The sequence below is a fragment of the Pseudoliparis swirei genome, chromosome 20, assembly GCF_029220125.1.
Source record: "Pseudoliparis swirei isolate HS2019 ecotype Mariana Trench chromosome 20, NWPU_hadal_v1, whole genome shotgun sequence".
NCBI lineage: Eukaryota > Metazoa > Chordata > Actinopteri > Perciformes > Liparidae > Pseudoliparis > Pseudoliparis swirei.
The window spans coordinates 2,270,787-2,296,048 of NC_079407.1; the positions used below are offsets into that span (position 1 = coordinate 2,270,787).

Below are 25,262 nucleotides of genomic sequence, written 5' to 3' on the forward strand. Positions count from 1 at the left end.
GACACCCAAAAAAACAAAAAAGCCCCAACCCTGTTCTTGTTTATTTAGTCTCTGGCGCTGAAGCCGCCGCTCGTCGCGTGAGTCTGAGTCCTCAGCGCCGAGGGTCACGTGGGCCGTTTGACTGAGGACGCCGCGGCTCATCCAGACTCTCAGGTAGGACGATGCTCCGCGGAGGACACGCGCTGACTCATGTGTTCCTCCTGCGCGAGCCGCCGTCTTCCGGGTGATGCCGTGATTCACCACGCAGCGGCTGTTATAATATTACTCTATTATTATTATTATTCTATTAATGGATGTGTCTTTGTTTAATGGCTGCAGGGAGGAGCTGCAACAGCCCCCTGCACTCTTATCAACTTTCAGCCCATGAGTGTTGTTTTGAGCCCCCCCTCCCGCCCCCCTATCTCTGATTCTTTTTTGGGCAATTGTGTACATTTACTGCAGCAAAAACATCAAACATGCACAAATTATTATATCACATTAGATGAATTGTCACAGTTTCATTCAGTCGTGATATCTTCCGTTTGCCTTTTTATGTCGCTCGATCAACGACGCGTTCACTGCTGCGTGAAAGTTATGATTTTATATATTTGTATATATATATATATATGTGTGTATATATTGATATATTTGTATATATATATATAAATATATTTATATTGTCTTCTAGTCAACTGTCTTTGTTTCAAACCAGTCGTGATGGAAGTCTCCCCCCACAGAACTGTTGTTGATGCTGAACAGCTGAGCGCCTCTTGCGTCGGTTTACCTCAAACTCCTCAGAAACACCGCGTATACATCTGGTATTGTCTTCAGAATAAAAGCATCTTTTAAAAAATGCATTTGGAAGAATGCACGTTGACTTTCTTAAAAGTATGAAATGATGTGTCTCTTTGTTCAGGAACATGTAAAAGTCCCCCAAAAACTAGATAATAATAGTAAGTGTTCATGTTTTGATTCCGTAGAACGTCGGACTTTTATTTTGAAAGCAAAAACCGGAACCCTAGTGTTTGGATCTCGATAGCTTGACTAGCTTGGCCAGTTTGAGATGCAGATTTTGGGTGGCGTGGGGGGGTTATTGTGCAGATGATTCCAGTCCGGCTCAGACCAGTTCCAGCTTTTCTCTCCTCGATATACTTTGTGTTTTATCTCCTGATAGAAACACAACAATATAGTGGCCGTGGTCGTCACGCCGTCTTTATGCGCCTCGGTTCAGCGCAGAGGGGGCGATGAGTGACGTCAAGTTGACGTGACGCTATTTCCTCAAGTTTTTAAACATATATTTTTCAATACTGACGTTTTTATTTATTTACACTGTGATTCATTCACGTGTTTATTTTAATAGAAAACGTTGTATTGAGATTTTCCATCCGGGTCCTGTGGAGTGAACTCCAACAGATGTATCGGAGGCACGTCACAGGAGCCAGGAGGCAGCAGCGCGAGCGCGGGCGGTTGAATGAAGACGTGAATCTCGCGCCGCGCTGGTTCGAACCGGCTTGAGCTCGCGTTGCCTTCACGTGAAGTGGGGTTTTCCTGTTGACACGCTTTGATCTGACCAAAGCATCCATTGTCACACTCGACGGACACGCGCGTTAACAGCGAAATATTCACGTTTATGTTTAAATTACAGAAGAAAATAAAGTATTTACAATCATAACCTGTTGACATGTTTATTTATAAAGCCCAACCGAGGCTATTTTCTACCCGAATACAGTTTCCCCCCACAGAGCTGAATGCAACATCAACCTCACGTGTAGCTGCTGCACGAGCTCAGTCGCCAGCAGCCAATAGGAGTAGAGAGGATAAAACCTCAAGCCAATCAGATACTCCTGGGGGCGGGAGTTACACAACATATTCACAGGAGGAGTTTTCCTCCTATGTACGTCAAAGGACTAAGATGCTTTATGTTTATGGGAGTCTTCCTATAGACCACCCTCCTCCTCCTCCTCCTCCTCATCACCATAAGACAAGAACAAAGACTTGTTTATGATTCAGGCCATAGAAAGTCTTATAAAACACTTTATTATGAGACCAAGTAGCTTCTCGTTGGAACCAGAACCATCTGTATCATCCAATAAACAAAGAGTACATTAAGACCAGTATGTTATATGTATAGTGAGTAACAATGAACTGTAATTGTGTCTATTTACACGTTAATTGTTCCTCATAAGAACACAATATGGCTGCAAACAGGCTATTTCTTCATAGTATATGAGATATTATCTGTGAAGTTTCCTGGCATCATTTCTGAATATTTGCATACCATCCGCCATGTCTAACTGTCTTGTTGTGTTTCTCAGGCTCCGGCGGCCTCCCTCTCTTCCAGTCCAGGAGGCCGGTGGCGTACGTGCCGCCTCCCTCCCCCGCCCTGAGATGGCGCCCTCCCTGGTCACGGCCTTCTCCCGCCGCTGGTGGATGGCGGTGACGGCGGTCATCGAGAACCTGCTGTTCTCCGCCGTGCTGCTGGGCTGGGGCTCCCTGCTCATCATGCTGAAGTCGGAGGGCTTCTACTCCTACATGTGCCGAGGGCCGAGTGAGTCAGCGTCCACCTGGGGGTCACGTTTAACGGACAGGGGTCGGAGGTCAGGGGGGGTTGATTGTTTTGTGGTGGGAACATTCAGTCTGTGCCAGTTAAGACAATTTAGAGGAACGTTACTTGAATGTGGGTTCAACTTAATTACTGTTACTACGACGATGACTACTGTGACTACTACTACCACTACTACTACCACTACTACTACGACTACTACCACTATGACTACTACCACTATGACTACTACCACTATGACTACTACCACTACTACGACTACTACCACTATGACGACTACTACTACCATGACTACTACTACCATGACTACTACTACCATGACTACTACTACCATGACTACTACCACTACTACTACCACTATGACTACTACTACTACCACTATGACTACTACCACTACTACTACTACTACGACCACAACACTACTACTACCACTATGACTACTACCACTGACTACTACGACTACTACCACTACTACCACTATTACTACTACCACTACTACCAATACGACTAGTACGACTACTACTACTATGATTACTACTACTACTACTATGATTACTACTACTACTACTGCTACTACTACCACTACACTACGACTGCTACTACTACTACTGCTACCACTACTAGTGCTACTCCTACTATGAAGGAGATGAGTATCTTTGCTGCAACAGGCTGACTGTAGGTTCCAGGAAACACAGCCCGTGTATACGAAGCTCTTCTTCTTCGACAGGAAGTGGTTTAAAACACAGTGATCAAAAGAATCCATTGATCCCGTTGAACAAACGCACATTTCACCATCACTCGCCTCCCTTTGATCAAAGCTGTACTCAGGCGGACGTTGTTAGTTTCATGAATTCATGACAGATCGGTGCTTCTTGGGTAGAAGATCAAACCGGCGAGCCCCGTGGGTCTGACTTTGACTGGTGGTTCCGCTCATCCCCTCGTGGTTGGCCTTTTCGTGGCGCTACCTCACATGGCGCCATGTGGGGGCCACGCTCACCGCCACAGCGTAGTTTTAATCCGCCGTGAATGGAAGCTGATTAACCATCCGTGTTTTATTATCGCCCATTCATCCGATGGGATTACATCGAGGCCTTTAGCTCCTCCCACGCTGACCCGCTCGGTGCCGCTAGATCTTTTGAAGCCTTTTTTCTGCAGTAAGTCATGAAGACATCAGATTAGAGGACAGGTTCCTATTTTATGAATTTAATGTACATCTTGAAACTATAGGCCACGCCCACAAATGGTATCCAGAATGAGTAAATACCATCGTACAGTTCTGCAAACCATGAATACGTTAAATGTCGACATTTCTGCACAATATTTTTTATATTTTAGAGAAGCATGTCTTAATATATCAATGTTATTCAGTTGTGCAATTGTTGACATTGTGGAAAAACCTGTGTTACTATTGTTGTGAAGATTAGAGGACAGGTTCCTGTTTTATAAATGTACATCTTGAAACTAGAGGCCACGCCCACAAATGTATTCGAAAGCTCAATCTACGCCTCTCACCTGGTGGCCAGGATGAGGTACTACCATCGTACGGATCTGCAAACCATCAAAATGCTTGGGGGGTTTCACACTGACGTCTTCCTTCCGGTGGAATTTTATTAAACGTATTTGTGATGCGTCAAAAACAAACATAATATAGTTTGGGTTGCATATTGTCGTGTTCAGGAGACCCGGCTGCGTAGTTTAAAAGTGAATTACAGAGTTTTTAAATGAAATGATTGTGTTGACGAGGTCGCCGTTCTCCTGCTGTCTCTCCGGCGGAGGAAGAGCAACACAAAGAGGGGAAGCTCCGCAAAAAATGACATAATTTGGACTGCTGACGCTTCAGATTGTCTCCAGCCCCGGTTTCTCTTACGTAGGTTAGAATTGAGAATGAGGAAGAGATCTGCTCCAGTGTCACATCCTCTTCGTCCAGTCAGGAATTCACAGAAGAAGAGGAAACCAATGCATGCTGGTATTTAGTGAAGCTTCATAAGGAAAGATCACACAACATACAATCAGATCAGATTCAGGCCAGAATACAGATTGGTGACCCACAAAAGTCTGTTTCCACACTCTTCGGCTTTAAGTTCTATAACTTCTTATTTTTTCCTATCTTGACGCAGATTTCTCTTTTTTTAGTCTTTGCATGTCCGTTGCATGAGTTTCTGTTCCCCCGCTGCGGCTTTTTGTTTTTGAAGAACGTGCTGTGCTCTCCCACGGTCGGTTGAGGCGTGTGTGTGCGTGTGCGTGCGTGTAGAAGGGAAAGGTGAACGTTCCCCTGGAAATATATTCATTTTTTATACGATGACAGACTGGTTGAATAAAGACTTTGAAGCTGTTGGTGCCTCCTGGTAATCATTGAACCAACTGGCACTGTGGGAGGAAGTTCACACACACACACACACAGAGACACACACAGACACACACACACACACATTATCTTATGGCGTTGACATGAATGAGAAACGCCCTGTGAAGGATAACGGGGGAACACACAGTCTGACCCCTCACAGTCTAACCCTAACCCTTTGCACAGAAGAGGAAGTGTTTGTGTAGTGTGTGCGTGTGTGTATTGTGTGTGTGTGTGTTTTCACCAATGGCGCTTCATGGAGGGGCATAACCTTTATGCACAGGTGTTGTATTTTTTCATCTGACGTCACGGTTATCAAACTAAAGTCATTCCCAACTTTAAATTTAATGCTAATTAGCAAACGACGACGTGCAGAACTAAGACGATGTGCGCGTTAAACATAAAACCTGCGACACGCATGTTGTAAAGTTAGTATACCGTCTACACTCAATACATCTTTGTAAAGTAATACGCCATCAGGCTGGACAGCAGATCCTAAAACTACGAAAAACTAAGCTAGTTATCGTACAGCTACTAATCACAATGAATAAACTGTCAGCGTCGCGATTGACTCCACACGGCTCTCAACATGGCGTCGGCTAACGGCGCAAACAACCGCAACAGCGCTGGCGTAGCTAACGGCGTCACTCCTCTTTATCTTTACACAACTGTTGTTGTGATGTTTGCATCTGACATTTTTTCCGTGAAAGAACATGCCGCCATGTTGGACAGCAAATCCCCAAACTACAAAAAACCAAGCGTAGTGATTGACTCCACACGGCTCTCAACATGGCGTCGGCTAACGGCGCAAACAACCCCAACAGAGCTGGCGGAGTGTCCCACTTTATCTTTACGCAGATTCCACTTGTCTGCTGCTTTAAAAAAAACCGGAAGCGCTGTGCCAACGGCTGCTTGTTTCAGTAGTGGCGTTTTGCTTTTATTTTATTGTCTTTTTTGCACTTTTCCTCTCTTTTTCTTTTTCTTTTCTTTCACGTTTGTCTTAGTTACGGTCGGACACTGGACCATAACTACTTTTTTCGATAATTCTACTGTGGCTTTTGTTCACTTTGTCGTGAGTATCGGTGAGCACAGCAAAACAATGACGGGGTCCGTCGTCTACTCGCGTGCTCAGTTGATCGCGCTGTGCAGGCCGAAGCTTCTGCCTGGAGACAGACCTGTGATCCCGCTGGAGCTACGGAGGAGGGCTCGCGGTTGCAGATCGGGTGTCAAGCGGAGGGCTAAAACGAGGAGATACAAACCCTCGGTACCGTCGATCATAACGGGGAACGTGAGGTCTTTGGCGAATAAGACGGATGAGCTCGGCGCGCTGGTAATGTCTGAGAGGATCTTCCGTGAGAGCAGTCTCCTGTGCTTCACTGAGACGTGGCTACACGCTGACTATCCGGATCACAGCGCCTTTGCCCGGCTTCAGGACTGTTCGGCCTGACAGAGACGCTACACAGAGCGGTAAGAAGAGGGGGGGTGGGATCGCTGTTTATGTGAATGAACGGTGGTGCCACCCGGACCATGTGTGCGTGAAGGAGCGCTTCTGTAGCCGAACATTGAACTGTTGGCCGTGGGGATGCGCCCGTACTATTTGCCGAGAGAGTTCACGTCCGCCATTGTGGTTGTCGTGTACGTGCCGCCATCAGCTGACGCTGAGGAAGCTGTGGACACCATCCACTCCACTGTGTCTGCTCTGCTGAATCATCAGCCTGGAGCATTCATGACTATCACTGGTGACTTTAACCACACCACATTGGAAAAAGCTCTGCCAACCTTCCATCAATACATAGACTGCCCAACAAGGAACAATAAAACTCTGGACTTGCTGTATGCTAATACTAAGGACGCATACAGCGCCACTGCCCTTCCCTCCCTCGGCAGGTCTGATCATGACCTGGTCCGCTGACACCCAGGTCTGTTCCTCTGGTGAAGAGGCTGTGACCACCAGGACTGTGAGGAGGTGGTCTCTGGAGGCTAACGACGCTCTACAGGACTGCTTCGAGTCAACGGACTGGGATGTGTTGTGTGGACCGCACGGGAGGACATCAACAGTAAGACCGACTGCATCACGGAATACATCAAGTTCTGTGAACACACCACCATCCCATCACGGACTGTGCGCTGCTTCCCCAACAACAAGCCCTGGATCACCAGGGACCTGAAGGCGCTTCTTAACATGAAGAAAGCTGCTTTCAGGTCTGGAGACAGGGATGAGCTGAGGAGAGCCCAGCGCAACCTAAAGGTGAAGCTCAGGGAGGGCAAGGACTCCTACAGGAGGAAGCTGGAGGCCAAACTCCAGCTGAACAACACAAGGGAGGTGTGGACTGGAATGAAGCAGATAACTGGCTTCAAGGTGGGAGGGAGACAGCCAGGGGGCTCCCTGGAGAGGGCCAACGAGCTGAACTGTTTTTTCAATAGGTTCAGTTCACAGCCCTCCCCGTCTCCTCCACACATCACACCTCCCAAACACCTCCTCCCCTCTGTCCCCCTGCTGAGCTGCACATCCACCGAGCCCTCAATAACAATGGGCTCCTCCACCTCCCCTCTCTCTGTGACGACTGACCAGGTGAGAAGACAGCTGGAGAAACTACACCAGCGCAGAGCTGAAGGTCCTGATGGCATCAGCCCCAGGGTCCTAAAGACCTGCGCCACCCAGCTGTCTGGTGTCCTGCAGCGCCTCTTCAACCTCAGCCTGAGGCTGGGGAAGTCCCGTGCTGTGGAAGACGCCGTGCCTGGTCCCTGTCCCAAAGAAGTCAGCACCATCTGGCCTCAACGACTACCGACCGGTCGCCTCACCTCCCATGTGATGAAGGTGCTGGAGAGGCTGGTCTTGGCCCACCTACGGCCGCAGGTGAAATCATCGTTGGACCCTCTGCAATTTGCTTACCAGCCTCATGTGGGAGTGGACGACGCCATCATCTACCTGCTGCAACGAGCTCAGTCGCACCTGGATGGAACCGGTGTCTCTGTGAGAGTCACTTTCTTTGACTTCTCCAGTGCATTTAACACCATCCAGCCACTGCTGCTGAGTGAGAAGCTGCGGGTGGCCGGTGTCGACGCGTCCACCATCTCCTGGATCACTGACTACCTCACAGGCAGACCACAGTTTGTCAGAATGGGCCGTGTGCTGTCTGGAACGGTGGTCAGTGATGTTGAGCCCCACAGGAACTGTTCTGTCTCCTTCCTCTTCACCCTGTACACCAGTGACTTCCAGTACAACACGGAGTCATGCCATCTGCAGAAGTACTCTGATGATTCTGCAGTGGTCGGGTGTATTAGGGATGGACGGGAGGAGGAGTACAGGGCAGTGGTGAGTGACTTTGTAAAGTGGGCCGATGAGAACCACCTGCGGCTGAACCTGGCCAAGACCAGAGAGATGGTGGTGGACTTCAGGAGGAAGGCGACAGCTCCTACACCTCTGAGTGTCCTGGGAGTGGACGTGGACATGGTGGAGGAGTACAAGTACCTGGGCGTCTCCATCGACAGCCGACTGAACTGGAAGGCCAACATCAACGCTGTTTACAAGAAGGGGATGAGTCGACTCTTTTTCCTGAGAAAGCTTCGATCCTTCAACGTGTGCAGCAAGATGCTGGAGTTATTCTACCAGTCGGTTGTGGCCAGTGTGCTGCACTTTGCCATTGTCTGCTGGGGAGCAGCATCGAGCCGGTGACACCAGCCGCCTTAACAAACTGGTTAGGAAGGCTGGCTCCATCATCGGCTGCCAGCTGGAGCACCTGGAACAGGTGGTGGAGAGGAGGTCGTTGAAGAAACTGGTGTCCATATTGGACAACCCGGACCACCCTCTCCACCACCTCCTACAGGGACAGAGGAGTACTTTCTCCAGACGTCTCCTCACGCTCCGCTGCCACAAGGAGAGATACAGGAGAACATTCCTGCCGACGGCTATGAGGCTCTATAACAGTTCACCTCTTGCCAGATCACCCTAACCCTTCTTATATTTTGTGTTTTTTTTTTATTTTTATTTTATTTTTATTCTTGTGTGTTGCTGCTACTGACTCGACAAATTTCCCCTTGGGGATTAATAAAGTATATATCTATCTATCTATCTATCTATTCATGCTCTAAATGTGTAAATTAAGCTTGTATAAGTCTCCCGATGCCTCTCCGTCGAGCCGATTGACCTCTTGAACAAAAGACGACGCGTCACTGGAGCGGCGCTGAACGGAACTAACCCTTTTCTGCAGCTGCTTGTTTTTTAAATGTTCCTCGCATGCATTCAAACTGCAGCGACATCAGGAGTTCATGAAGCCGCTTTGCCTTTCACCTACTGAGAGGCTCAGCCGGGACGCACCGAACATGATTTAATAACTTCCTGTTGTTACCATAATAACCCCGCCCCCGCCCCTCGGCCCAGACACCTGCATCAACGTTTCACTCAGATATTCAGCAGAGTGTTTTAAACCCGCCCACCCCCCCCCCCCCTCTCCCGTCTGTTGATGCCGGTGGCGTCTAAGAGACGTAAATAGACTCGAACATGAACTCAGAGGACGCCGTTTACCAGCCAGTCAGCGGCAGGGGGCCGGCCGTGGGAGGCGGCTCCACAGAGCCCCCCCTCCGCCTGAAGTACAAAAAGACAATTTAACAACCATTTAAAACCACTAAATGACATGCAGAAGGCCACAGTAACAGTACACTAATACATTATCATTATTATGTTATTGAATATATATCGTAGGACTGGATTGTTATCATTAATGAGGCATGAATGTGTGAGCAGCGTTCTAATTTTTCAATGTAATGAGGTTCAGGTTAGCTAATATTAGCGACGCGGGCTAACAGCGCTTTACGGCGGCTTATAAGACGTGAACTCCGTAGGAACGAGTTCACGGAGAAGCGTCGAGCAGCAGCCGTGTGGATGGATGATTTAACGAGGCACAGGTGAAGCAGTGGTGCTAATAAACAGCAGATATCAGTATCTGTGGAGTCACTGGGTAGCCATCTTGGATTTTGAGTTCTTCCGACTTTCCGAGTCAGAAATTCCGTTTTCCGAATGAGACCAAAGTGTTTGACGCCTTTCAGGGTCGAGCTGATGCTGAATGGGAAGTCGAGGCGTCACCAAAGTTATTAGGATTCATCCTCTTTGGGACGTGAACAGGAAATATACATCGTGAAAATCGAACCCCAAATCGTCACGGCGTCATCGAAGTCGGTGGCGCCGCCAAAACCACGGCGTGGAATAAACGGCTTGTGTCGAGGAGCAGACGGCCGTCACAAGGAAGCTGTGGTCATAGTTTGAGTTGTGGCAGAAATCCATCGTTTCCGCCCTAAAGGTCTTTCTCTACCTCCAGGTAACGTCTCCGTGCTCGACTTCTCCAACGCCTCCACCTCGGCGCCGCCCGACCACGAGGAGTACCTGGAGATGAACGGCTGGCCCATCTGCAAGGACCAGGACGAGATGCTGAACCTGGCCTTCACCGTGGGCTCCTTCCTGCTGTCGGCCATCACGCTGCCCATGGGCATCGTCATGGACAAGTACGGCCCGCGGAAGCTTCGACTTCTGGGCAGGTGAGGGGATCCCCAAGCCCACCGACGACGACGTCGTGGTTCAGCTATTGTTCGTTTGGCGTTTTTTGTATTCATCGCCGTCTCGTTGTGTTTGCCAGCGCCTGCTTCGCCTTCTCCTGCCTCCTCATCGCCTACGCCGCCAACGACCCCAACAGTACGTACGGCGCCTCGCCGTCTCTCAGGCGGCCTGCACTCTCCACCCGTCGGACCGCGGCACTGATCCTCTCTTTCTCCCGCAGATCTGTCCATCATTATCTTCTTTGCTTTGGCGATGAACGGGTTCGGAGGCATGTGCCTGACCTTCACGTCTCTGACCGTGAGTACCGAAGCGTCGCGAGGAAAACAAGAGTTTTAGATGGAAGCTGCTTTTGTTATTTTCTTCAGTGTCAAACACATTTTCCCCTAGAAGTTAGTATTTGGCTGTTGTGTTACGCAATAGATCAGATTCTAGTTTGCCTGGTTAGCCTGCTTCCTATTTTATATCTACGGGGCTCGTTGTTAAAAGTACCTTATTTTTATGAATATATTTATATAAATTTATATTAATTAATTAATAATATTTATATATATACATTTATATATATATATATTTATATATAAATATATATATGTATGTTTGATATATATATAAATATATTTATGTATTTATTTATATATCTTTATTTATAGATATAAATATATATACATTTATAAATTGATATATATATCCAAATATATTTATGTATATTTGTATGTATTTATTTATATATCTTTATTTATATTATATATATATATAAATGCTTCGGAATAACGTGATGCCGAGGGTATAGGAAATGAGGAAGGAGGATGGAGTGATGGCATCGAGATGCTGAAGACGAGAGAGAGTCAGTGCAAAGATGGATGGAGGGAGGGAGGAGGCAGATGGATGTTGTGATAGAGGGATGAACGGTGAAGTGTAGACGGGAGACGAGGAAGTGATGGATAAGGAACGCCGGCGGTCGGGATGATCTCATCCGTCACAGAAACTGCTGCATCACATACAGGGGAGGGAGGGAGAGAGAGGGAGAGAGAGGGAGGGAGGGAGAGAGAGGGAGGGAGGGAGAGAGAGAGAGAGGGAGAGAGGGAGGGAGAGAGGGAGAGAGGAGAGAGAGAGAGAGAGGGAGAGAGAGAGAGAGGGAGAGAGAGGGAGAGGGAGAGAGAGGGAGAGAGAGAGGGAGAGAGAGAGACTGCATTAGTCATTTATTATTCACTGTTGCTTTGGCTGCGAGCCAAAAAAAAAGTCTCCTCAGTACTATTTCATCTATCTGTGTGTGTTGTTGTTGTTGTCTCCATATTGTCTCAATAAAGGTTTCAATAATCTGAGACAGTCGGTTCGGTGTCAACACGTCGCGTCACAGAGAGACCAACGTGTTTCTCTCCTTCAGCACGAAACACACAGGAAGCATTATGGGTGGAGACACACACACACACACACACACACACACACACACACACGCACACACAGTAGTCGTGTCCCCCCACCTCTTCAGTCTCTGGCTGGTTGTTTTCTTCTCCAGTTTCAGTTGCGCTGCAAGACTGGACTTGAGGTGTGTGTGTGTGTGTGTGTGTGTCAATTCTTTGCTCCTTGCCTTCATTCTTTTTTCAAAACAAGAGACGATGGAACTTTATTTTCTTCCTCCTCTCTCTCCTCTTCGTGCCTCACCCCTCCTCTCCTCTTCCTCTCATGTCCTCTTCCTCTCTCTCCTCTTCTTAAACTCCTCTTCCTTTCTTCCTCTCCTCTCTGGACCTTCCGGGGGTCAAAGGGTTGGAACCTTTTCATTTCTCTGCGGGTGAAACTCTCTGAATCACCTCCGGGTCATTAAAGGTCTCCTCGGGGTCAGGGTGACCCCTTTCATCCTCCTCTTCCTCCTTTCATCCTCCTCGTCCTCCTCGTCCTCCTTCCTTGCCACCTCTAATGAGCACCGAGGGCACAGTTTGACTCCCTCGCCCTCTTCCTCCCTCGTCTCCTCTCCTTATCTCATTTTCTCTTCCGTGGAAAAACAAAACAGGGAGTGAAGAGGAAGAGAGAAGGAAGTGAAGAGGAAGAGAGAGAAGGAGGGGGGGGGGTCGGGTGTTTGATTCCCACCATGCCCTTCGTTCCACACACTCAGCTTCATGTTACTCTTTCTCACTAAACGTTCCCAAACAGACCGCCACACACACACACACACACACACACACACGCACACACTCACAGGCCGACATATGAAGCCCCTCCTCTTGTTCTTCTTCTCCCTGGAGGCATGTGTTGGACCCTCCTCTTCTTCCTGGCTCTGGTCTGAAGCTGTATTCTCATTTTTATCTGTAATGTGTGTGAGACGGAGGACGTACAGTGTGTGTTACTGTGGGAGTGAAGGGGGGGGGGGGGGGTCAAAGGTCAAGTACTATAAGATCTGAGCGATAACATGTGGATGTGTCGTGGTCTGAACATCTGTTCCAGATGGAGTCTGGGTGGAGGTTTTTCGGGGGGGTTCTGTAACCCCGCCTCCAGACACTCACTGCCCTTCTGAATAGAAAGAGAGGGGGGGGGGGGCACGGCGGTATGCAGCCCGGTGCTGGTCGCCTGGTGTCGGCTCCCCTTCCGGCCCACTCGCTCGCCCGCTATGGCGGAGGAGTCGGACCCGACCGGTCTGAGCCGGTTCTCCACGACTTCTCCTCCTTCTTTCATTTCTCTGTTCTTTCCTCTCAAAAAGCTGCTTTTCAGTTTTTTGGCCTCGGAATCCAAAACTCTCATCCAGAGCGACTTACGCAACACACACACACACACACACACACATACACATGAAGGGCGGCCTGAAGACTTGAAGTTAAATTCAAGGAATCAATTTCATTCTCAAAGTAAAGCAGGACACGAGACGTTCATGGTTCCCTCTGATGATCCTCTCAACATGTCTACAGGGTTCGGACGCTTAATGGAAAACCTGGAAAAGTCGTGGGTATTTCCAGGTCTGGAAAAGTCCTTGAAAATCCTTAAATCCCAAAATTCATGCATACAACAGGAATCCACCATTCAGAATGTGTGTGAACCCTGTGTTGACACATCATTACATGGGAAGAGACGCGGGTTAAACCTGAGCCGCGTTGACCCGCGTTGCCTGAAGCGCTGCAGAAATACCAACAACAAAGATAGTGTGTGTGTGTGTGTGTGTGTGTGTGTAAACACACAGGCGGGTCCCCATGGTGTGTAGTCATCCCCCACGAATAAGTTCCAACGGGCTGAAAACACGTTTCCCAGTTTTAAGGGGCGTCGGCATGGTGGTGCGTAACGTGCTCTCTCGGTTTAGTGGATGTGCAAATCCACCAAACCAGTTCCCCCGGGACCGTTCCGCCAGCTCGGCGTCGGCCGGACTCCAGTCAACACTTGTGTTGACCTGGTCGCCGTCGTCCGCGTCTCGTTGGGACACTCAGAGTTACCTGGATACTGTTCAAACACAAGCCTCACATGCATGACTCCACCGGACCCTAAAACCCAGAGCTGGCCCGGCTGTCCAAACACGACCCATCTGTGTGTGTGTGCTCCGTCTGCATGGATACCCGCCGCCACCGGAACGCCGCATGGCGGCGGCGATGCGGATCAGTCCAGTTCTAAACGCCCCGTAACTTCAGCTGGTGCCGACACGAGGCGAGACATCGGCTTCAGCTGTACGTGGTGTCAGTGAGATGTTTAGCACAACATGCTAAGATGGTTAGCATCATCGTCTGAATAACTGTGGTTGTCTTGTCTTGGTCTCCTACCTTGTTGTCCTTGGGATTGTCTTGTTGTCCTTGGGATTGTCTTGTTGTCCTTGGGATTGTCTTGTTGTCTTTGGGATTGTCTTGTTGTCCTTGGGATTGTCTTGTTGTCCTTGGGATTGTCTTGTATTTGGGATTGTTTTGTTGTCCTTGGGATTGTCTTGTTGTCTTTGGGATTGTCTTGTTGTCCTTGGGATTGTCTTGTTGTCTTTGGGATTGTCTTGTTGTCCTTGGGATGGTCTTGTTGTTCTTGGGATTGTCTTGTTGTCTTTGGGATTGTCTTGTTGTCCTTGGGATTGTCTTGTTGTCCTTGGGATTGTCTTGTTTTCCTTGGGATTGTCTTGTTGTCCTTGGGATTGTCTTGTTGTCCTTGGGATTGTCTTGTTGTCTTTGGGATTGTCTTGTTGTCCTTGGGATTGTCTTGTTGTCTTTGGGATTGTCTTGTTGTCCTTGGGATTGTCTTGTTGTCCTTGGGATTGTCTTGTTGTCTTTGGGATTGTCTTGTTGTCTTTGGGATTGTCTTGTTGTCCTTGGGATTGTCTTGTTGTCCTTGGGATTGTCTTGTTGTCCTTGTGATTGTCTTGTTGTCTTTGGGATTGTCTTGTTGTCCTTGGGATTGTCTTGTTGTCCTTGGGATTGTCTTGTTGTCTTTGGGATTGTCTTGTTGTCCTTGGGATTGTCTTGTTGTCTTTGGTATTGTCTTGTTGTCCTTGGGATTGTCTTGTTGTCCTTGGGATTGTCTTGTTGTCTTTGGGATTGTCTTGTTGTCCTTGGGATTGTCTTGGTCTCCTACCTTCTAGCTCGTCTTGGTCTCCTGAGATCTGCTCAGAGTGATCGTGGCTCTACTCTTGTCGGTAACTTCGTCGGCGTGAACCTCTGACCTCACGAGTCAGTTTTATGTGCCAGTAATTTAATTTCAACGTTGCTACATTTGCTCCTCGTACCTTCAGGACAACTACGAACTATATGAAGGACAATGAGCCTGTTCATGGTCCCCAGAGAGCATGCGAGGAGGTTCTCGTAGCACCAGGAGGTCGTCTGCAGGGTCACATGTGTCGGTAACATCACGTCTGTTATCTTCTGACTCACAGTTCAGTCTGCTCCTCGTCACAAGCTCCTCCCACAAGCCCACTGACGACTCCTTCTTCTCGATTCCTGGACCAAACCAGTTTATGACATGTTATTTAATGGGGGGGGCGGGGGGGGGGGGGGTAGTGGCGGTTGCATCTGACTGTGACTCAGACATAATACCCAGAGAGACTCCCGGGGTGATGTAATCTCTCAGCATCACGAGGACAAACGAATGCTTTGAGGTTTTTCTTCGTCAGCTCACGGGATTTTGTTTCTTTTACTCTGATGGATTTATCGCCCGTGGCAACGAGGCCGTGTACCGATGAAGCTGATCCCAGAGTGATTAAACACATCTGGGTGTATTAGGGACCCACTCATCTCATTCGTGTCGTTCCTGCATCCTGGAGGCCTCGTGCCGGTGTGTACCAGTGAAACCTGACCGGAGGGCGTTCAGGACAAAAAGCTCCGTGAAACAACAAAGAAGAAGACAACAAAACGCCATAAACCAGCCCCCACAATACCGAGGAGGAACGTGTAATTAACTGAAAACTCTTATCTCGTGTTCATGGGATTCTTTATCGCCTTTTTAAACGAGCCCTGAAAAGAAATAAGTATTAAATGCATTAAAAGAAACAACGGTTACCTCTTATAGAAGCGTCCAGAAACCCCCAGCCTGTCCTCGTTCAACCCAGAAACACATGAATGGAGCTTTTATCAGAGAACTATTTGTGTCTGCAAAAAACATTCGATCGAAGTTCTCGTGCAAAAGACCGGCTGTGAGCGGTGACCCCGACGGGCGCCGCCGGGCCGGAGGGCGAGGAAGTGAACCTGCTGACTAAAGAAGAAAAAAGGCCTCGTCAGGTCTGCTGAGCTCCTCCAGCTGTGGGCCAAAGGTTAGCCATCTACCCCCCCCCCCTTTGGCCCGTCTCCATCCAGTAAAAGTGTCACGACAGGACTCCCCCCCCCCCCCCCCCCTTGTTGTGGTGGAAGTAGACCCAGCCTTTGGTCCAATTAATCTGAGGGGAGTGACATCAAGTGTTTTGGGGTTGAGAAGGTTCAGCCCCCCCCCCCCCCCCGCTGTGAGACAATGGGAGAGGGCGGGGCCTAAGTGGCTATTTCCGACCCGTGATAAGGCCACAGCCGGTTTCGGCTCTACACGCCGGTGACCCACTTGACCTGGAGTTAGATTTCCTCTCCTGCACGTTAAGAAAGCTTCAATAGAGACATTACATATGTTGCTCTCACACACACACACACATTCCTCTTTGGTGTGTGTGTGTTGCTTTTCTTGGAGGCTGTTAGGACACTTGTTCAGAACAGTGTGTGCTCTGGTCTCAAGTGGAGTGTGATGACGCAACGCTCCCCGGATCCTCTGCACCACTTCCAAAACATGTTGAGAGCCTGCAGCCGGTACGAGGGGGAGGAGTCACCATGGGGGAGGAGTCACCACGGGGGAGGAGTCAGCCCGATGTGTGCTTCTCTGGGCAGGAGCGGTCTACTGAGGTTTAGTGGATAGAAGGAAATGTATCAACAAAGGTTATTGTCCACGTGTGACACACAGGAGGTGACTCCTCCGGTTGTATAGAAGTCTATGCTTCATGTGTTAAAGCTGCATTCTCTCTCCTGACCACCAGGGGGCGACTCCTCTGGTTGTATAGAAGTCTATGCTTCATGTGTTAAAGCTGCATTCTCTCTCCTGACCACCAGGGGGCTCCTCCGGTTGTATAGAAGTCTATGCTTCATGTGTTAAAGCTGCATTCTCTCTCCTGACCACCAGGGGCGACTCCTCTGGTTGTATAGAAGTCTATGCTTCATGTGTTAAAGCTGCATTCTCTCTCCTGACCACCAGGGGGCTCCTCTGGTTGTATAGAAGTCTATATAGTGACTCTCCTTCTCTTGATGTATTCCCTCAGTAAACATTGTAAACATGAGTTTATGTCTCAGTCTCTAGTTTCCAGTCTTCTTCTATACAGCATGATGTCATCATTTATACTTTATGGTCCTTTAGAGTCAGACCATGAAGCAGGGGACGCTTTAGGGGCGGGGCTACAGGTGATTGACAGGTCGACACCAGAGACGTAGTGAAGCTCTCGTCTCCCGGTTCTCTTGGTTCTCGTGGTTCTCGTGGTTCCATCCCCAGAGGAGCCGAGGTGTCCTCTAACCCGTCGTGTCTCCACAGCTCCCCAACATGTTCGGAGACCTGCGGTCGACCTTCATCGCTCTGATGATCGGATCCTACGCCTCCTCGGCGGTCACCTTCCCCGGCATCAAGGTAGCATACCCCCCCCCCCCCCCCACACACACACACACACACAAAGAGGGTGTGGCGTTGACGGTGTGACGCTCTCGTAGGTGATCTACGATCTGGGCGCCACCTTCATCATCATCCTGGTGGTCTGGGCCGCCTGCGCCTGCCTCGTCTTCTTCAACTGCTTCATCAACTGGCCTCTGGAACCCTTCCCCGGGCCGGAGGACATGGACTACACGTGAGACACACACACACACACACACAGACACACACACAGACACGGACACACAGACACGGACACACACACACGGACACACACACACACACGGACACACACACACGGACACACACACACACACACACGGACACACACACACACACACACACACACACACACACGGACACACACACACACACGGACACACACACACACGGACACACACACACACGGACACACACACACACACACACACACACGGACACACACACAGACACGGACACACACACACGGACACACACACACACATAACCACACACGGACACACACACACGGACACACACACACGGACACACACACACGGACACACACACACACGGACACACACACACGGACACACACACACGGACACACACACACGGACACACACACACGGGGACACACACACACGGACACACACACACGGACACACACACACGGACACACACACACACACACGGACACACACACACACGGACACACACACACACACGGACACACACACACACACACACGGACACACACACACACACACGGACACACACACACACACACGGACACACACACACACGGACACACACACACACACACACACACACACGGACACACACACACACACACAGACACGGACACACACACACACACACACACACGGACACACACACACACACGGACACACACACACACACACACACACAGACACGGACAGACGTTAACTCTCTCAGCTGACCTCGGGTTAAAGCTGCTGGGATTCCCTCTGAGCCACACACACTGCCTTCTACACACACACGTGCACACACGTGCACACACGTGCACACACGTGCACACAGCGGCGGCCTCCGGACAGGAAGGACTCTAAACCCAGATCCTAACCACCGGGATCCTTTGTTTCCGTCGGTCTTTATGTATTTATTTATTTGTTAAATCTTTTCTCAGCTTCATTTGAGCTTTTTTTGTTCTGCGATCTCATTTCACGAGGTTTTACGTTTAATGCGTAAACGACTCTGTCATAACGTTATTATCACAATAAAACACGATTTAAATGATAAGTAAACCAACATCTGCAAATATTTAATATTTATTTAAAATAATTATAATACGAACATAATAATTATAATTATAATATTGTAATAATTATTATAAAAGTATTATAATAATAATAATTATATATATATATATATATATTATTATTTTATTATATATGCTCAATGTTAGCTCTTAGCTTTAGCTCAACGTTACAATGTAACATTTTCGGGCTAGTGTAATTTCCCAAGCATCCTTTGACACCTCTTCTCCTCCTCTCCTCCTCTTCCCACCTCCCTTCAGGGTGAAGATCAAGTTCAGCTGGCTGGGCTTCGACCACAAGATCACGGGGAAGCAGTTCTACCGCCAGGTGACCACCGTGGGGCGCCGCCTCAGCGTGGGCAACTCCATGAAGCAGCGGCGGCCGGCCGACCTGGCCTCGCAGGAGGCCAACAAGCTGTGCCTCTCCACCGTGGACCTGGAGGTGAAGTCCAAGGCCCAGGAGGAGAGTGAGTACCCCGAACCCCCCGGAGGTCACGACCTCCATCTTCGCTCCTTAAATGCCCCCGTTAGCCCCGACCTGCAGCCACACTGAGCGAACATCCGGGCCTCTGCGGGTTCTCCTGGCTCTTTGACACCGGGGTCAGGGACTCCCAGTAGGGGGGCGGGGCTTGACCTCTTTGGTAGCTAATGCGCCGTGTGATTGGTTCCCCCCCCATCCTCAGAAGAAAGCCGCCCAGCAGGTGTTTGGCGCGCTGGCACGGAGCCCCAGAGGAGCGTTGTTGTGGTGTGTGTGTGTGTGTGTGTGTGTGTGTCACATGGTTGGCTTCACAACAGCTGGACACGTTCCGTCTGTCAGGAGCTTTACAGAGGCCCGTGTTGCCTGCTTCCCTCTCATTCCTCTCTAATTTACGACGGCAAATCTGGGATTAAAGTTCATGTTTATGAGCCTTTCCACGTTGTTTTGGTTTGAAATAAAACCGCCTGTACGCGTCGTCAGAGATGGAAGTCGTTCATCTCTACGTTCCCTTACACTATTTATTGAATGTATTTATTGGATGTATTTATTTATTTAAGTTATTGATTTACTTTATTTAATTTATTTAAGTAATTAATTAATTAATTTCATTTATTAATTCATTAATTTTATTTATTCCTCTTAAAATCACACATAATTCACTAGCTCCTAAGAGGTCACCTCATAATGACTGTGAGGTTGACCTTTTGACCTCTAACTAACGTCCTTCTCTCCTCTTCTCTCCTCTCCTCCTCTCCTTCCTCCCCCCTGCAGCTCAGTCCTTCATGAAAAGCGTCCTCAGCCCCATCTTCATGCTCAGCCTCATCACCATGTGCGTCACCCAGCTGCGCCTCATCTTCTACATGGGCGCCATGAACACCATCCTGGAGTCCCTGACAGAGGGGGACCTCAGCACAGGTGAGTGTGTGTGTGTGTGTGTGTGTGTGTGTGTGTGCGTCTGTGTGCGTCTGTGTGTGTGTGTGTGTGTCTCACCACGCGTGTCAGAGACTTCTCTGTCTCGAATAATCTTCTCAGCTGCTTTTTCCGCTCAGCTAAATCTCCTTGTTGCTTGTTGTCTCTCTCTCTCTCTCGCTCTTTCTATCGCTCTCTCTCTCTTTTCTTGCAATGTCTCTCTCTCTCTTTTCCGGCTTCTTGCTGCAGTGGAGAAGATGCAAGTGGGTAAGAGACCTTGAGGCTTACAACTATCTCACCTCCCTCTACTTTATCAGCCTGTGAAAGACACACACATTTATATGTGTGTGTGTGTGTGTGTGTGTGTGTGTGTGTGTGTGTGTGTGTGTGTGTGTGTGTGTGTGTGTGTGTGTGTGTGTGTGTGTGTGTGTGTGTGTGTGTGTGTGTGTGTGTGTGTGTGTGTGTGTGTGTGTGTGTGTGCGTGTGTGTGTCTCAGTGAGTGTCTACACCTCCATCTTCGGCATGCTCCAGCTGCTGTGTCTGGTCACCTCCCCCGTCATCGGCTACGTCATGGACTGGAAGCTCAAGGACTGCGAGGACGACGGCGACAAGGGCGGCAAGAGGTGAACATTAAATATAATTAAATATAAAAGGATATTATAAAATATGATACAAATAAATATAATCAAATATGATCAAATATAATAAAATGTGATCAAATATAATAAAATATGATCAAATATTATAAAATGTAATAAAATATTATAAAATACAATTAAATATTATATAATATTATAAAACATGATGACATATAATAAAATATAATAAAATACAATATAATATAATAAAATGTGTTAAAATATAATACACTATAATAAAATACAATATAATATAATACAATATAATGTAATAAAATGTAATGTAATATAATAAAATACAATAAAAGGTGTTCAAATCTAATACAATATAATATAATAAAACAAACGCTTAAAGAAAAGACACACTCAAAAAGCCTCTTTCATCGATGGGTTCTGCTCCACAGGGAGCCGGGTCAGCCCCGTCGGCCCGACAAACGGATCCAGAAGATCGTGAACGCCACCAGAGCCTTCGTCTTCACCAACCTGCTGCTGGTCGGCTTCGGCTTCAGCTGCATCGTCCAGAACCTCCCGCTGCAGGTACCGGACCGGACCGGTTCTCAGGGTGTGATGCCTCTAGTCTCATGCTGCAGAGAGGAGCGGGGGGAGGGGGGGGGGGAGATGGAGAGAGAGAGAAGGAAAGAGATGGAGAGAGAGGGGAAGAGATGGAGAGAGAGCGAGAGAGAAAGGATGAAGGGAGGGAGGGATGGGGGGAGAGAGTGAAGTAAGTAGGGAGGGAGGGAGTGTGGTTAAGATATGGTGAGAGATGAAGGGGGTGGAGGTAAAAGAGATGTAGAGAGAGAGGGGGAAGATTTATATAAATATAGAGAGAGAGAGAGATAGAAAGAGAGAGAAGGATGGAGAGAAAAAAGAAAGTAGGGAGGCAGAGAGAGAGAGGGGGGGGGGGGGGGGAAGAGGTGAATAAAATGTTCCAGCAGCAGAGGCTCACATGTTATTGCAGCTCCAGGTGTCACTCAGTGCTTTAGTGGCACCTGCTGGACAACAGAGGCATTGCGTGTTATATATATATAGATAGATATATAAAGATAGATATATAAACTGTATGAGTAACCTAAGTTGTGTCTCTCCTTCATGGAAATGAACATTGTCTCCTTCACTTGTCTCCTCCTCCTTAGATTCTGTCCTTCGTCCTGCACACCATCGTCCGGGGCTTCATCCACTCGGCAGTGGGAGGCCTGTACGCTGCTGTGTGAGTGACCTTCTCCCCTGTTACACATGATAATAATAATAATAAACTTTTCTCAAGTTAATAATAACAATATAATAACTCATGTATATGTTTCATGTAGTTTTGTGCATCGCCCATATTTACAAAATCAATATATATTCTTATCTTACTTTACTTCTTACTACTATCTTAAATATACAAATATTTCCCAAAAACTTATCTAGTAAGATAATTAAATTATTTATATATATATATATATAACATTTATATTTAAAATAACATTTATATGTATATTTGTAGATATAAATATATATTCATATATATGTGTATGTGTATATAAAGATATAAACACATTAAAAAATAAATATATATATTATTAGTAATATATATATATAACACATTAACATATTTATAGATACATATTTTTATGTATTGATAAATATATATATTTATATATTAATCTATTTATTTATATATATACATATATATTATATGGTCATCTTCACTGATAATCCAAGTTTTTATTATTTTAAATAAATATATATAGATATCTATAAATGTATACATATCTCTGTATCTTGTCCTGAGGCCGGTGGTTTGACCCTCGCAGGTACCCGTCCTCTCAGTTCGGCAGCCTGACCGGGATGCAGTCGCTCATCAGCGCTCTGTTCGCGCTGCTGCAGCAGCCGCTGTTCATGGCCATGGTGGGCCCGCTGGAGGGAGACCCGCTCTGGGTGAGCACACGCGTGTGCATGTTCATACCTGTGCTGAAGCCGGTCTGACCTTTGACCCCCCCCCCAGGTGAACGTGGGCCTGCTGGTGCTGAGCCTGCTGGGCTTCTGCCTGCCGCTCTACCTGCTGTGCCACAGCCGACACCTGCGGCGCCTCCGGGACGAGAGGGACGACGACCCCAAGATCTACGCCAAGGCCGGCGGCCACGACGCCAAGACCGAGGCCTTCGTCTAGAGGGGGCGGAGCTACGAGAGAGAGAGGGAGAGAGGATGAGAGAGAGAGAGGGGGAGAGAAAGAGAGACATCCACACCATTTCATTGCCGGTCTTTTATTGGTTCGATATGACGACACACCACTGTGACCCCCGGTCTCACCTTCTCTGATGCTACACACTGTGACACACACACACACACACACCGGCGCTGAGAGCTCCCACTCCCTCGAAGGACTTCTGCCGGTTAAAAAAAGTCAAACATATACGAAATATAGCGACGATGATGATGATGATGATGAAGATGATGTTGATGAAGATGCCAGCCAATGAAAACCAGGAGACGGCGTCTGGTAAAAAGCCGTCTCACGTGGACTGACTGTGGTAACCGTGACGACCTCCGTGTCTTAGTATGTGTTCTTTTTTTTGGGGGGGGGGGCAAACAGACACACACTCAGCTGAGTCGCCACTTCCTGTCGTGGACAGCTGGGATTCGAACACCCGACCTGTGGGTCAGGAAAGCACTGCAGCGGCATCTCTGTGTGTGTGTGAGGAAACACTGCATGATGCCAGAGACACACACACACACATTCGCACACACACTTACACACACTTACACACACTTACACACACATACTCGCACATACACACACACACACACACTCTGTCCTCGTAGCAATAAGTTCTGTGAGGTTCTGGGTCGTTTTCTTTTCTATTTTCTCTGGATCTATGAATTTAAGGTGCTTTCGAACACGTTTCCGTCCAGGCGTTTTATTTCGGCGGCGGCGCCGCGGCCTCCAGGGGAACCGGGCGCCGCCGGGGGGGGGGGCGTTGACGACGCTCGCGGTAAACTCACACGGGCGCCTCCAAAGACAGCCATGACGCTCACGCTGCCCCTCTGTGTGCACACGACGTGGGAGGAGCCAAGTCCCCCCCCCTTCATCACCTTCATCTATCCACACATATAAATGTTCACCTGAGACAAGATGCCCCCTCACCCCCCCCCCTCACCCCCCCCCACCGAAACTAATGAACGGCACGCGATGCACTTTAGACGTCCAGAGGAAGAGTAAACAAATAAATAAATAAAAGGACCTCAGTCGAGTGAAAGAATGTAAAAACTGTAGAGACGATGTAATTGTTTTATACTCACAGATTTTAAGGGATTTAAACCTCTCTCACACACACACACAGATGTTTATTATATCGCCTTTAACTGCATCTTGTCTCTCAGTTCTACGAACATTACACACCAGTAAATATCGTCAGTGATTATTAAAATGTGTTTAGATGACGCGAAGGTGGAAAAACTAAACGTTTTATTGCACAAGAAACAACGTGTCTACATTACTATGGAATGCTTTTATTACAAAGATGAAAAGACACTTTTTTAAGGTGTGTAAATTTAACTTTTTATTGATCCAAAATTATTGACATTGTCGTATCTTATGAAATCCAGACGTCCTTTAATGGACTTTTATCAAACTTTGTTCGCGTGACGCTGATTGCTTTTGTGGCGGGAAAACGAAACAAAAGAAAATCTCGTATTCATTAAATATTACATTACATTACATTACATGTCATTTAGCAGACGCTTTTATCCAAAGCGACTTACAATAAGTTTCATTTTCAAGTACAAAACTAACTAAACAAACAACATACAGGGAACAGTACATCAACATAACATCGAACTACAATGAGTTTTTAACTTGATTAAATTACAACAAAGTGACTTTTGAGCGATATAAATGTACAGAATAGTTCATTTTAAATTGCACGTTTCTCTTAATCACAACTTCCTCAGACTAACTTTACTCCAGCGCTATGAATTGTGGGTAATGATTGAATTAAAAAAAAAATCATTCCCTCCGAATCAGCACTTTTTCTTCACTGTCGTACCTTAAACGCCCCCCCCCCCCAGCCTCCAGTAGGAACAGGAGTCCTGCAGTGTTTTGGTTTATTGATGGATGTATTGATTAATTAAGTGTTTTGGGGGGGGGGGGGGGCGGTGAAGATATGAAATAGGGATTTATTTCCCTCCCTTCTCTTTTGCATATACCTTTTTATTTATTTTTTATTCTTCTCCCATGCTCCAGTTTATTTTTTACTTGTATTCCCCATCCTCCCCATCGGACGTTTACAAGAATGTTTGTATTTTCATGATCTTATATTGTATATTTGGTTTTCTTCTCGTGTCTCGTACCACAGTATAAACATTTGTCATGGACACATTTCAAGTCGTGTTGAAAAAAGAAGAAAAAAAAGTCAATATATATGAAGCAAAAATAAACACAATCATT

At 47.6% G+C, this 25,262-nt stretch overlaps 1 protein-coding gene across 2 annotated transcripts; it reads left to right on the forward strand.

The window, feature by feature from the left end:
* LOC130211240 (large neutral amino acids transporter small subunit 4-like) lies at positions 1 to 24,578 on the forward strand. 2 transcript variants are annotated; one of them, XM_056441975.1, is made up of 15 exons: positions 1 to 153; positions 2,295 to 2,527; positions 10,202 to 10,418; positions 10,517 to 10,572; positions 10,658 to 10,734; positions 17,419 to 17,511; positions 17,592 to 17,725; positions 19,070 to 19,275; positions 20,058 to 20,201; positions 20,445 to 20,462; positions 20,692 to 20,818; positions 21,238 to 21,370; positions 21,967 to 22,040; positions 22,630 to 22,753; positions 22,821 to 24,578. In XM_056441975.1, exons 2-15 carry the CDS (start codon positions 2,368 to 2,370, stop codon positions 22,983 to 22,985), a joined length of 1,728 nt encoding a protein of 575 aa, XP_056297950.1. In that variant the 5' UTR covers positions 1 to 153; positions 2,295 to 2,367; the 3' UTR covers positions 22,986 to 24,578. The 2 variants fall into 2 exon arrangements, with proteins under 2 accessions (XP_056297950.1, XP_056297951.1); XM_056441976.1 differs by lacking the exon at positions 20,445 to 20,462.
* Positions 24,579 to 25,262: the final 684 nt, after the last annotated feature.